The 15,911-nt window shown below is 33.0% G+C and overlaps 1 protein-coding gene across 2 annotated transcripts in view; it reads left to right on the top strand.

Moving 5' to 3' along the window:
• LOC124359630 (zinc finger protein 773-like) overlaps positions 1–15,911 on the top strand; it is a 47,041-nt gene that overhangs the window by 11,097 nt on the left and 20,033 nt on the right. For both annotated transcript variants that reach the window (XM_046812532.1, XM_046812533.1), the window contains exons 3-4: positions 9,332–9,419; positions 15,487–15,702. In XM_046812532.1, coding sequence (XP_046668488.1) covers positions 9,332–9,419; positions 15,487–15,702 — 304 coding nt within the window. The remainder of the gene's footprint in view (positions 1–9,331; positions 9,420–15,486; positions 15,703–15,911) is intronic.

Below are 15,911 nucleotides of genomic sequence, written 5' to 3'. Positions count from 1 at the left end.
GCCAATATCCATCTTGCTAATCTATTGTTTAATAAACGGCAGGTTTTCAAAAAGGTTAAGGCGTGGTTATCTGTAATTACTGTTAACTTAACACCCGTAACAATGTATCGACACTTCTGTAGGCAGTGGATTATAGCCAATAATTCCTTTTCGGTTGTGGTGAAACGCTGTTCTGTTGGTTGTAATGTGTGTGATATGAACATAATTGCGGCTTTTTCGTTATTCTCTTTGATTTGATATAGATGTCCGCCAATTGCAAATTCAGACACATCGGTTTGTAAGTAGAATTCTTTGGATGGATCGGGGTGTGTTAGAGTGTTAGTTTTTATGAACAGCTGTTTAATTTTATTGAATGTTGTATCATCATCTCTAGTCCAATGAAATTTAACCTTCTTTGACGTTAGTCGTAATAGTGGCTGTTTCAGAGAATTTATGTATAAATTTATTGTAATAATTGATACATCCGAGGAATGCTTTTAATTGTGTACGACTTCTGGGAGTTGGGAAGTTTAGAATTGCATCAATTTTACTGTTATCCATACAAAGACCTTCATTTGTTAGAGTAAAACCTAGGAATGGTACAGAATCTTTACAGAATTGAGATTTTTCAAAGTTTATTGTCATGTTGGCTTCAGCTAGCTTTTTGAATATGTATTCTAGGTGTTGTAGATGTGTATTGTATCAGGGGAAATGATACATATGTCATCAACGTAAATTGCTGTGAAAGCTTCTATCTCATCATCAAACACGTTATCAAGAGCTCTTACTAGTGCAGCTTGGGAGGTAGAAATTCCAAATGATGTGACTTTGTACTGGTAGCTCTTGCCTCTAAATTGGAATGCGGTGTATTGACGTGAATTTTTAGTAAGTGGGATTTGCCAATATGAAGCCGTTAAGTCTACACTGCTATTAATTTTGCGTTTCTACATTTACTCAGAATTTCGCTAACACTGCGGTTACATTCGAAATCTGGTTTAATTATTGCGTTTACTTTGCGGGCATCTAAACACAATCGAATTTCTCCAGACTTTAATTACTGGGATGATAGCATTTACGTAGGTACTTTTGCTTCTCTCGATTACGTTAAGGTTCTCCATGCGTTGAATCTCAGTTTGTACAGCGTCTTGGTATGCTTGAGGTACTGGATAGGTTAATGATTTAAAACTTTTAGGATTTTCTATATTTAATTTGTGTTCATATTTAGTGCAACATCCGGGTTTGTCTGAGAAAACGTCCCTATATTGGTATAGTAGATTGATCAAACATTGTTTTTGTTCTTCATTTATGTAGTTATTAGGGATTAGAGTTTTCATTATATTTTCCACTGACATATTATCTTTGGATCATATATTGTCAGGGATGCTACAGGTCAGGGAAATCAGGGAAGTTAGGGAAAAGTCAGGGGAAAAAAAACAGGACTGGAAATCACGGAAAAGTCAGGGAATCCGGTCTCAAGTCAGGGAAAAGTCAGGGAATTTCAACGTTGGTCAGGGAAAAATATAAAATCCCTTTACACAAATAAACTTACTGCCGCTGCGCCGAGTCCAAGCCTGCAGACGATTGCGTCCCATTGTTTTATAGTGCCATACTCATTAAATGTTGACATTGAGTCATTAAAATCTTCCCTAAGCATAACGCCTTGTTGAGTGGTGATTTCACATAAGTGCCCTTCATTTATTGCCATTACAAACTTCATTATAACATTTGTATTGTTTATTTTCATATTTATTGTATTATTATTAAAGTTTAGCTCTGCTTTCCATAATACCAGCATATCCATTCATAAAATTACTGGTTTGACAAGATGTGGTACTATTAGGAATTGTATGTGAGTAGTCTCGTCAGCTACCGTGACAGGTACATATATGACTCTGTTGATTTGTTTTGAAATGTTTCCAATACCAATTTTAATGGTAGTATTGGCTAGAGGCAGTTCTTCAAATGGCTTTAATGATTGTTGGCTATCTTTAAACCAAGACTCTGACAAACAAGTAATAGATGATCCGGAATCAATTAACCTTTCCAGCGTTATTGACGCGGATCCGCGGAGGGCCACTACAAGCTCAAAACGTCATTGCCGTGGATCCGCGTTTTTGCATTCTTTATTTTCTTACTGCTATGTTAGTTGAATATTTTGCTGCTAGATGGTTCTAGTAGTCATGCGACATACAGATGGGTTGCCCCGCCTCGAATTCTGTTACAATGGGAGTGGCAGTTGCTTCTAATTGGCCAAACACTGTCTAGCGGGCGTGGTCCCGTGCCTTTCACAAAGTCATTGACGGGAGCTCCAACAAGGCATCTAGCCAGTTAGTTAGTGGGAAGCGTCCGGTACACGCATATGTATTTTGGTTATCGCTAATTTTCTGTTGTGTCCTATTCTTTTTAAAGTAAATTATTCGTATTATATACAGCAGTTTCCAGTATTTATTTAGTGTTTTTTACCATTATTCGTGTGAATGGCAAATCCAGACGATTCGGAATTTGAAGATTCGGTAATTTTGAGCAATTACTTGGTCAACCCCAAACTTTTTTATGTTTTATTACGGTCATAAGGATGTTATTAGAAAGCAAGAAACATAATTCAAGCCCCACAAGGCTGTCCTACAAGTTGCCGAGCGATAAGAAGGTTCAAAGTCCACACGATAACAGTGGCTTGCGGGAGACGCGCGGAATGCCAGTTGTGACAGCCCGCCACCAAATAAACACTCTTTGTCTACTTTTGTATTTTTCTAATTTTATTGGTTTGTAATATAGTATATGTTTATCTATAAAACTGTGTTTCATTCCCATACTTACTGAATAAATAAAAAAATATTGGTGACAACTACATTGCTATTCTACAATATTCTCAAAAGTTAAAAATTAGCCTAGGAAATCCAAAAAGGGCTAACAAAATTTTATTCACCGTTAAATAACTCTATTTTGACATACAGAAAGGAAAAAAAATTTAACTTTACACATTGGAAATTTTAAAAAATTGTAACTTTATCAAAGATCAGGTCTAATTTTTCATGACGCTTAAAGGGTTAATCTCAGTTTGTACAGCGTCTTGGTATGCTTGAGGTACTGGATAGGTTAATGATTTAAAATTTTTAGGATTTTCTATATTTAATTCGTGTTCATATTTAGTGCAACATCCGGGTTTGTCTGAGAAAACGTCCCTATATTGGTATAGTAGATTGATCAAACATTGTTTTTGTTCTTCATTTATGTAGTTATTAGGGATTAGAGTTTTCGTTATATCTTCCACCGACATATTATCTTTGGATGATATATTGTGTTGTGCATCAATGTAATCATTATTCTCATTATTAATCTTGTTATCTTCCCATTGTTTTATAGTGCCATACTCATTAAATGTTGACATTGAGTCATTAAAATCTTCCCTAAGCATAACGCCTTGTTGAGTGGTGATTTCACATAAGTACCCTTCATTTATTGCCATTACAAACTTCATTATAACATTTGTATTGTTTATTTTCATATTTATTGTATTATTGTTCAAGTTTAGCTCTGCTTTCCATAATACTAGCATATCCATTCCTAAAATCAGTGGTTTGACAAGATGCGGTACTATAAGGAATTGTATGTGAGTAGTCTCATCAGCTACCGTGACAGGTACATATATGACTCTGTTGATTCGTTTTGAAATGTTTCCAATAGCAGTTTTAATGGTAGTATTAGCTAGGGGCAGTTCTTCAAATGGCTTTAATGATTGTTGGTTATCCATAAACCAAGACTCTGACAAACAAGTAATAGATGATCCGGAATCAATTAAGGCATTAGTTTCTACAGTATTAATTTTGATGTTAATTTCTGGACATCTTATTTGTATAGGATTAGTTATTAGTGGATGTTTTATTTTTTCACCAAAAAGGAAATCTTTATCACATATTATGTTGTTAATTTGAAATTCACTACAAGGGTTATAGTTTGAAGAATAATTCTGATTTAAATATCCGAGGTCGTTATTTTCTAGCGCTTTAGTTTCGTATTTTATTCCTGGTGCTATATTTCCTCGGTGCCGTTCTACAGCGCGCAGCCGTTTCCCGCCGCTGGAAAGTCTTCGCTGCGGTTGTTGCCGGTACTAGAAGGTGGCTTTCGAGCATTTTCTCCCTGCCGCACGATAGTGCATACTTGTGCCTGTTCTGTGGTAGGGTGATGTCTATCGTTTCCTGGGTAGTAGTAGTAGGTATTCTGTCGATTTTGGTGGTGGTCTTTGTATGGTTGTGTCTTACTCTTGAATTCATTATCATTACGACTGTTGTATGGGTGGTAATAGTTCTTGTTATATTGGTTTCGATCATTATAATATTGATTTTGTCTGTGATATTGATTCCTTGACTGATATGCTCTTTGTTCAATGTTATTATGTGGTGTGACTGGGGATTGATGAGATTGGTGAGGTTTCTGGTGTATTGGCTTATAACCAGATGAATTGTGATTTTGGGATGAAATTATTTTGTTCCGTTTTTGGGCGTCTCGGATGTCTTGTCGTTGTAGTAATCATTCAAACTGTTTAATTGTGTTAATGTTTTGAAAGTTCCGGCTGTCCTGAATAATTTGTTCAAACCGTTCCGATAAAATGGTGATGATTTCTTATTCGGTTATTGGTGAGGTAATCGATTGTAGTGTGATAACACGCTCGGTGAAGTATTCAGCACGAGTCAATGTTCCATTATTCTTGTAATGTTCTGATTCTATTTTTGCACGTATGCCACGTTGCACATCACGACTCCAATATTTTGTAGTAAATTCGTGTGCAAAATCCTCCCAGTTTTTAATATTGTGTTTTATTAATTGGAACCATCGTGACGCGTGACCTTCGAGACTACTTTCTAATATGTCAATGAGATGTTCAGTGTTAGATGTGTGTGTGAGTTGCACACAACCTATATTTTTTTCGTAATACTGGTAGAACGTCCATTGAATTTTGGCACTTGTCTGTCTACAGAATCTCCTCCGGTACAAATGACTTGCAATGGTCCACATGGTTTCGTCTCAATTTGAGATTTAGATTTTATATTTTCTAATTCACATTCATATTTATTAATACACTCAGCTAGATTGTTTATTCTATCATGATTGTTTTGGATTTGTGGTTGAATTTCATTTATAATGGTTTTGATTTGTATTTTATTTGTTTCCTCGTTTTCATGTCGTACTTGGTCAATAGCATTTTTTATTTCAAAAGTAAATTTTATTTCCTAGAATTTGATTTTTGTCTTGTACCGATTCTAATATCTTGGATTGTTGGTTATTCATCTGTTGGTTTACAAATGTCTTATGTTCTTCAAAACTATAATTTAATTCACCTCTAATGCTGTCAGTGGATTCTTTAATTTTCAGGTCTAATTTTTCACGGAATTGATCTTGATTGTCCCTTATAGCGTTCAATTCATTGCGGAATTCAGTTTGATTATCCTGCAGTTTATTAATTTGTCCCTCGAGTGTCTCCCTACAAGTTTTGATTTCATGGCTAAGTTCGATTTTAGTTTTAGAAATACAATCACTTATTTCGTTTATTTTTGCGTTTAGGTTTTCATTTAACTCAGATTTAGTGTTAATCAAATTTTCATTAAGTTGTTTTAAACAGTTCATGATAGCATGAAGAGCTGTCGATTGGGATTCGTTAGCGGTTTGCTTATTTGACCTGTCACTGCCAATGGCATCAACTGATTGAGTGTAATGAGAATGTTCAACTACAACGTTTAGTGTTGAAGGCGCAGTAGCTCCATCTTCACGTCTCTGCAGGGAATCAGGGAAATTTACCGCGTAGGTGTTGGTAGCACTGTTTTCATTCATCCGTGATTGGTTGTCGACCACTGTGAGAATGTTGACTTGGTTAGCGCGAGGAATTGTGGGCGATTGTTCTGCTTCTTCTCTCTGTCCGCTTTCGTCTTCGATACCGGGATTAATGGCGTCTTTGTTTACGTTTAGCATTTGGTTATTTTCTATATTATTTGTTGGAAATGGGTACCGTTTAGGGTATCTTAAATTAAAATCACGGGACATTAATTGTGATAAAAGATAGGAATAAAATTATAGGACTAATGTCTTGTTAATTAAATGTTTAATACGGTGAGTTATTAAATAACCTAATCCTATAGCCTATTGACAGACGATATGAATAAATGACAACTAACTACGTACAGTACTTATGTGTAGGCTATTCTTACGATCTAGAAAATTGTCTCAAATCAAAGTTTATTAATATTTCATTAAGCCCCACGTTGGGCGCCAAATTTGTAATATTTGCTACTACTATACACTTTAAATAAATGGTTAAACTTAATTTGTATTCTGATGATTATAGCTAGAAATAATAAATAACTCAGTATGATACAAATGTGAACTTTAATGATGATAAATTGACATACAGGTTTAAATTTTGAAACAAGATGGAGGATACAATAATGATAAATTTCTTTTAAATACAGTTCTTAAATTTTAGGGTAGGGTAGTCATGCTGGCTTAATGAAATAGAAATATTAGGTATTGTTTTTAATAAAAGATATTGTAATTTTGAAAAATAATTTTGTTAAATTTTAATTATATTAATTCTTGAATTGTTAGCCAAATCGAATGTTCCTGGGTTTTATGTTCTTCCAATGGATCACCGTTAAATTTAAAAGGAATTTTCTCACCCAATGTCCGTCTTCTGCTTCTCTGTACTTCAGTGATAATATGAATTTAATAAATTAACCTTTCTTTTGAACCAAATACTGCGGAATAAAATGTAACCAGTTTCTTTATTAAAACAATAATCTTCACTTCTATATCCCTCTCTCCTCTAAACTTTTAAACCTCTGCTCTCTTCACTCTTCAACAATCATCCCTGCACACTGTATCACTGACTTTAGTTTATTTTATAACTTTTGAGTTTTATATGTAATAAAGTGAATTTTGATTAATTTTGATATATTTAATTTTGTATTTATTATTGTTTGTATTAAAATTTGAGACAATTTATAAATAATTATTCCTTAATTATTTAATTATTATTACTAATAAATTTCTAAATTAAATTAAGTATTCATATGAATGTGAGACGGGTGTATGAAATGAGTCATTACAAATTTGTATGATCGTATTTAGTAGCTTTTGCATGAAAGAAGCACAAATATCCAAACAGTTATATATGTATAATATTTACAATTATTTTAATACTCTAAAGACAAATATATTTTGCAGGCCACTAAGTTTGCTATTTTTCTCTTTACCTTCTGTATTCATTCTTGGAAAGAACAAATATCAGTAAACCTGATACATTGTATATCCTTGCTTTCCAATATCATTCTAATTACTTGGTTCACTCTAGAAGTTATATCAACTTTTATATACCCAATCATATCATACACCTCATTAGTGCAAAACGGACTTGCTGCCCTCTCTTCGGTTTTCTCTGTCATAAAAAAGTAATTTTTGTTTCTTTTATGAGCTTGTGGAGCAAATCCCTATGGGGGATGTAATTCAAATCCCCAAAAAGCACTTCTAGAGTTCAAGGGCTTTCAATGATACAAAATAAGTATATGAAATTGTACCGAATGACGATAACACATGGGGATGGTGACTTCTGAGGTCGTAGTAATAAATACTCGAATTGCAAAGTTTACTTACAAGTTCAATTTAATCAGCGAAACTTACAAGCACCACTTTTAGTTGGTAAATTAAACGTATACCTTGCTACGTTGCTGCCAATTAGAGTACAAGAACTAAAAATGTATATCTGATAGGTGGGCCTAAAATATCCAATGTTCTATGGAATTATGCCTACGATATTTCACTTTATAAAACTTTAAGATTTTACTTCCCTTCGCAATATGTAGAATCACAACCCGGGCATCGGTGTCTTGGCACGAGACATTGAAGCTGTAGTCTAAGAAGGGTTATTTCTAGTCGGTGATTATTAGAAGAGGAGTAGAAGTTATGAAAGTGGTAGCCATCTACTCAAATAATACGTGAGCTCGCCTAAAACAAATTCACGACGGTATTAGCCATTTAATGAGACAAAAATCTTATTACAACAACGTGCTCGTCAGAAGGACGACGCCACAACTTGTATCTATTTCAATCAAGCAAATAAAAGATCTTCAAGGGTAAGTTACTTTACTATTTACAACTTTACTTTACGTTACATTCATTTTTATATGTTTGGCATCAAAGGGCTAATTTAATAATACGGAAAGATAAATTTTACTTACGGACAAGCCGCGCGAGGTCTAATCGGTTACGTAGTTGGGCTGCTACAAAGGGTTAGAATAAAATATTCATACGCGTGCCAATTAGGTAGTTACTCCGCCGATAATTTAGTTCCGGAACATTGGATAAAAAAAATAATATTAAATTTTACTGGCTGACTAGGTTGTGAAATTTACATTATATAAAATTAACTAACTAACGATACAAAATAATAGTTTTAGATATGACAAGAACTGACAGAAATAACGAATGCATGAGAGCTGTAGCTTTTCAGTCTCAGGCAGTAGTGTTCTGAATCTATACAGACCCCCCAACCTGCCATGAACACGTTGGGAAGTGTGGGTGACATGGTCAGAAAACATAAGATCACGGTCAAGCACGACACTGAGAGTCTTCACTTTATCACAAACAGTCAAGCCCTCGCCATCGAGCACAACCCCAATCCCACTTTCGTCAAGGGTCCGCACAAGATCGTGTAAGGCAACATAATGAACTGTGTATTTGCTTGCATTGAGTTTCAGACTGTTTTAGGTCAGATTTATTTTATTAATGGTTGACTCCAATTTTGCAGGCTCAAATGCTAAATGCAGCTGACAGTCATCTGTATACATGTATTTCATTTATCACCAGACAATATGCCATTTTTATTGTTCCCTCTTTAACACCTTTACTGCAGTTTTATAGTTGGTGATAAACACTAAGGACAGTAACTACTAATGCCACAAGGCATCTCTACCACACAGCCAACTTGTTAATCCCCACATAATTGATTTGTTTCACGTTCCTTTTATTAAATATGAATAAGAAACTTCAAATAGTTTATAAAATGTATCTTTATTGTACAGTGTAAGAAGTTTATTCCTTGAAATTATCTTTTTGAATCAACTCTCAACTTATTTTATTTAGATTGTTTCTGTAGAATAAAATTGTATCCAGTCAAATATTGTCAATACATGTTATGTAAAACATTTTTAGTTGCCAACCACGTACACAAGTGAAAAAATCCATATAATTACAAACATTTTCTGAATTATTTTTACACTCTTTAACAGATGTTTTATGGAATAATGGACAATGAAATTAATACCAATAAGATATGTTCTTATAATAATTGTGATTGATTTTCCAGACTTTGGATCATGAGTATGAGGATGACTGTAATAGTGAGACAAGAGATGGAAGTGTTGAATATACTGATCTTGCAGAACCTGACAAACGTAAGTTGCTTGTTGGTATTATATTTTATGTGTATGTTTAAGAAACATGGAGAAATCACATATTTAACTTGTTTCTTACCAGGATAATTATTAGTGAACCTGTTTTAAAATCACAGTCATATTACTGGGTCTTTCCTATCATATTACTGGGTCTTTCCTATCATATTACTCTCAGCACACAGCTTGAGAGAAAAGTAAATTTTATGTGCAACTGTCTCCTGGAGATTTGTAGATCCATGATTTCTTTAATGTTAATTTTTTATAAGACTGCTATGACAGCTCTTTATTGGTTAGTATATTAACCCTTTTCTCTGACGGAGACCAATTAGATCAGCTCTAGTATAATTTCAGAGAACTGCTTGCAGCGGATCTAGTCTGTCCTATCGCTTTGTGGGGAGTGCCAGCTAGCCATATAATCGGCTTTTCGTATTATCACTTAGTGTATACAAAACTTTCAATTTAGATTGTCATAAGACAAATTAAAAAAATATTAAAGAGTTGTTCGATTTAATATTTATTATAGCAATAATTTGTTTAAAAAATACTACAAACTAACACTACATTAGTGTGAGATCATCGAATAATGCAAATAATACTAGTTCTGCTAATTTACGTAGTTTCAGATGTAACTGGTTACAGACAGATACACAAGATCCCCACCCTCCCATACATCCATACTCACAACCACTAACACCAATTTGGCTGTTTTACCTACAATCAAACTTTGTTTTTTTTTCTACATGGTGTATTGGTTGGTGTTGAATCATATCCATATATTACATAAATCATTCAATACAATTAGCTTTTTCTGTATCGTTCATTATGACATGACAAGTAAATTCCAAAATTGATTTGGATGAATATGAAGATTTAACAATAAAAATGCAGAAATAACAATCACACAAGAATAGGAAGTTGAATCTCACTGACTGGTTCAACTATCCACCTTTTTTTAGATTGTACTTTCGAAAGAAAGGTTTCAGCAGATTTTCTAGAATGTGCACATCACTAATTAGTTCCATTTCAGGAACTTTGATATTCTAAGGAAAGTTGCATAACTAAGGTCATCTTGTACTTAGGCCAGAAATTCAAAGAATTCTCTATATCAACTAGTAAAGTGTAGCTTTGATGAGAGTAGGTTAGGTTTTAAAAGAACAATCCTTTTCAAAGTCTATACCTTTTCAATAGTTACAGCCAACTGAGTGGGGCACCAACATTTTTATCCTTTCTAAATCCAAATCAGGATATATATATATATATATATATATATATATATATATATATATATATATATATATTGTGCATTGAAATCTTATGTTGGAAGAGTAGTAACTGCCAATGGTGTGGCAAGATTTTTATATCACTAGTAGGGCTGTGTTACATCCTATAATAAGGTTAAGGAATCATATGTACTAAATATTGGATAACTACATGTTTTTTGTGATTCTACATGTAGTTGGATTTAGCAACCACACTCCATGATGTGTAAGTGCATTTAACAGGCTAGTTGTTAGAACTGAAGTGGATTTCCTTAAACAAGATAGGACAAAAAAATGATAATGCAAGCAAAAAATAAATAAGAAATAGTTCCTAAAATTTAGCTCAATAAAAGTTTAATAGAATTATTTAGAAAAAATAATAAGTGTAACCTTTGCTTATTATTAACTGCATTATACAATAACAACACAAACATTGTTGAGCGAATGACAAAAGGAGGTGTAGAAGTGACAAAGTGGGTTGTATGTAAATATAACCGTTCTATTGGGAGGGGGTTAACATAGCAGATCAATATGAATTTGTTAGAACATTTGTCCAAAATTGTAGTGAACAGTTTTTATCTCCTTGAGAGAGCAATTGTGAATGCCTATTTGTTGTACAATATGAATGTGGGGCAAGGGAAAAAGATCCTCCAAGGGAAAAGTTATCCTTTTGCATTTGGATACAGTATTTATAGTTTGTCTTCTGCTATCACATGGCCAGTCTGACAAGTCACAGCCATTTTGCACTACATCTTATTAGTGTCCACTAGAGTTGCCTCATGTGCTGCTCAGTTGTCTGTGTCACTGTCCAAGATAAACTTTTACATTTAGAACTAATTATTTTGTATAAGGATGACTGTAAAGTGCTGAAATGTATTGAATCACCATTTAAAAACTAAATGACAAATCTCTTTCATCACATTTTAACGCTTTGTGACTTGATGGAAATATGTTAATAAACATCTGTTTTTCTAGTTTTGAATTGGCACTATTTATTGTAAATGATACAGAGTTATTTTAAATATTTTATTGTCGTTGTATGAGTTACAGTGTGCTGTTTTAATTTTAGTTATGGTTTAAAGGAATATTGTTTTGTATAAATATATAAAATATAATGCACAATATAAACTAATTTATTTAATTTGTCAATAGTTATCTCATTTCACTTTTAACTCTTCATCTGGCAATCAACATTATAGTGTTAACGCACCCATTTTGACAGTTTCATAATACATAAGTCACCACTACCACTACTATTTATATAAAGTTTTTCAATCAGAAAGAATTTCAATAATGTAATTTGTTTTACTGTTTTGGCAACAATGATGTCCCAGTGACGTAATAAAACTTGCCTTCTGCTCAGAACGATCAGCTTATCAAGCTATTTTGAATCCAGTGACTGTCTGTTTGATAGTCACAAAAGGTATTTATTTTGTGAGACAGTGTTAATTACTTATAAACAAGTTTATTATGGATCTTAAATCTATAGGTATTGTTTTTGTTAGTAATTTCATGGTTTGATATGTAATATTTTGTAAATTAGTAAACCTAGGTTAATCAAGGCTATTGTGCTGTGCAATGAAAGAGTTGGAAGCTCCAGTATTAGTGACATATCATGGATATGGTTTATTATGTTGGTTTATAGATGGAATTAAATTTTTGAAACAAAGTAAAACGTTGGGTATTAATTAATTTATTATTGTTGTGGTGCATATTATTCTCTAAATTTTTGTATATTTTGGGAAACTTTTACTTTAAAATTATATATTTTGAAACATATTTGTATCCATAGTAATAAGTTTAACTTTTCGTGTTCTATGTGTGCTTTTTACAACATATTTAACTTTCTTCGAGAGGACCTGGATACCATTACAGTATATATTTTCTGAAACTAGGAATAAATAATAAATGCACTATCTTATATTCCAATATTTGTTATATTATCATACTTTAATCAAAAATTAAGAATATTATGGTTACAAGCTTAATTATTTATGCATAATTTTTTTATAGCATAATAATTATCTCCACATTATCCTGAAAAAATAATGTATTACACATGAAGGTTTATTATATAAATTTACTTTTTACAAAATTTAAAGTACGAGTACAAAACATTCAAAAACGGCCTGCTATCATGGGGAAAATAGATCACCAGTTTTTGGGTTAAATGTTAATCAAAAGTATGTTAATAATTAATATTATTGTTTCATAACTCCTTGTATGTGACTTTGGTGACATGAATTTCTAAAACTAGTACTCAGTACTTTTACATTTTAACTTTTTCTGTTATAACTCTTAAACTTATTTTTAGATTGTATAATTAATTGTTGTTGTTGTTATAATTTAATAATCGGTTTTGTTATTATTGTATAGTTTTACGAGGGTCGTCCAGAAAGTAAAGAACGATTGCGCATCACGGGCGGCGCAGTTCACCCACCACCGTGGTAGATAGCTTGTTCGTTAGCCACACCTTCTGCCTCAGTGTGAGCTGAGTAGCGGTACCGTGAGGTCACGTTTGCGTCTCCTGTGAAAGTTTAAAATGGCGGTATTAATTGAAAATCCCGCCAAGTGTGAACTGCATAGTGTGATAAGGTTTCTGAATGCACAGAGTGTTCGACCTATTGAAATTTATAGGCAAATTAAGGCAGTTTACGGTGACAAAGCTCCAGTCAATGGAATGGCATCACTCTAATTCACCAACAAAAAACAGGAAAGAAAAACCAAGTTTGAACACCAGGAAATTGATGGCAACAGTTTTTTGGGACCGAAAAGGCCTAATCCATGTGGAGTTCATGCCGAGAGGCGAAACAATCAACTCAGAGGCCTACATCGAGACCTTGCATCGGCTTCGCCGCGCTATTCAGAACAAACGACGCGGAATGCTGTCGTCGAAAGTGGTGCTGATCCACGACAATGCTCGGCCTCATTGCAGTGCACGAACCAAAACAGAACTCAATTCTTTCAAATGGCAAATCTTCGGACACCCTCCGTATAGTCCAGATCTGGCTCCGAGTGACTATCACTTGTTTCCAAAGTTGAAAGTGTTTTTAGGCGGAAAAAACTTTTTGGGTGACGAAGACCTCAAAGAAGGAGTAAAAACGTGGCTTCATTCCTTGGCGGCAGAACAGTATAACGTCGGTATAGAAAAACTGGTGCCACGCTACAACAAGTGCCTTGACAGTTCCGGCGATTTTGTAGAAAAATAGAGTAAGTTTATAAGTATTTATAAATAAATTTTCATGCTCTTATCTTTTGTTTTTATTGACTTATAACAAAACGTTCTTTACTTTCTGGACGACCCTCGTAATTTATTACGGTTCATCTATTGTCATGTATTTTATTGTATATGTGAATTTTGTTTGTAAAGATGATTCAGGCCCATAACATATTACATGAAGGTAATATTAATATGTAAAATAAGAATATGACTGAGTCAATTGCATTTATTACTGTTATGTTAAAAGACCAATCCAATACTTAATTATTACAATAAAACAATTCTTTTAAAGTAATTGGTTTTTAATTTTGTTACATTTAAATGCCTCATTAAATTACAAACCAAAAACATTGCAGATTATAATAAAATAATGTCAAGTTGTTACGAAAAGTCTCTCAAGATGAATGGCACTAAGAACAGTGTGGGCAGTGACATGTGAGCATTGTGAACACTTCATGTTGAAATTACCCAAGCTGTTTCACACGTGGCCAGTGTGGGTACCCATCCAAGTGCAAAGGGTTAAGAATTTGAACAAACAAAGAAGGCCCTCAGATATTGAGGAAAGATTGATTGGGAAATTACACATATTTTACCCCATAGGAGTTAATAAATCAAAGGATTGTTCAGCTTGCAGTGACATAAACGTTTTTGGTGGTAGTAGTAAAAAAAAACAATGTGTGTTTGGAAATGTTTCAAACAATATCATAGTGTAAAACACCTAAAGAAATTTTAATATTTGTTTGAATCTTTGATATTAATTTTTTGAGTATTATAAACACTCATTTTGTATTTATTTTAAAATATTATTTACCACATAAATTAAAATATAGATGTATATTTTTATAGTTTAAATTTAATTTGTTTAATTTGTTTTTTAATCTTGAAATGCTCATATCTCATATTATTAAGTACTAAAATTCACATAAAAAAACTATAAATGTCCTTACATAAAATTTACCTAAAATACAAAATAATTACAAGCCAGTTAGAGCTGGCAGACACAATGGCCGCAGAGAAGCGGGTGGTGTAGTAAGTAGAGACTTGACAATAACCATTCTACCGGAGAGGACAATTCCAACAACTATTTACGTGATGTCTGGGAGTAGGACTTTGGCCTTATGAGTGCAAAGAGTCAAGCATTCAAGAGTGTATTCAATTCAATCACATGGTAATGAACACTACAAAATGTCAAAATTGTCAATAAGTTGTATGTGAAAAACCATAACATGTTAACTTTGACTTCGGTGTGTCCACTGCTATCCATTGGATTGATTAATTTTTTGCAAACTTACATCTTTGTTAAACAACTTGACAAATGAGGAACAGGACAAATTTCATACCTTGAAAAGTTGTATTTCTTTTATAGTAACACTTAAAGATGGCAAATTTTCGTAATCCTGTTATCCCTTCAAACATAATTTACTTCTGCTAGAACTAAGTGTTAATGAAAATCAAGGAGTGAAGATGTGTCATTTGATAATTGTGTTCTCACATTATTTAGAGTGTACTTTGAGTTAAAATACTCTTATTAGAAAAAGTTAATTAATTTAAATAACTCAGTAATCTCAATAATTAATTTATTTTCCAGCCTCATCCAAACGTAAACTGAGAACTCCTATTAAATGTTCATTATCTGATGGAACTATTGAAGCTCAGATTAATTCTACAGATAACATTGATGAATCCCCACAATTAATTGAAAAAAGAAGTCGAAAATGTAAAAATCAGCCAAAAGCAGAAATTACTGGAGGTGAAGAGGAGGAAGAGACAGAAAGTGAAGATGAACCAAAACTCTCTGGAAGAGGTAGAATATAAATTATGCATTTATTTAAAATAGAAGGAAGAATTATTATCAAAATACTTTTGAAGGACAGGATGTGCATTAGTTATATTTGAATGGTTTAGTTATAAAAAAGTATAAGTATATTTAGTAATTTTGTTTATTTAGTTTTTTTTGGGGGGTTTAGTGTAAGTGAGCTAGTAAAGTTGGCTTGATTTGAAATTAGAAAAAAA

The sequence above is a fragment of the Homalodisca vitripennis genome, chromosome 4 (assembly GCF_021130785.1).
Source record: "Homalodisca vitripennis isolate AUS2020 chromosome 4, UT_GWSS_2.1, whole genome shotgun sequence".
In the NCBI taxonomy this organism is placed as follows: Eukaryota; Metazoa; Arthropoda; class Insecta; order Hemiptera; family Cicadellidae; genus Homalodisca; species Homalodisca vitripennis.
The sequence above is the reverse complement of the archived record's forward strand: the minus strand, read 5'-3'. Positions and strand labels throughout refer to the sequence as shown.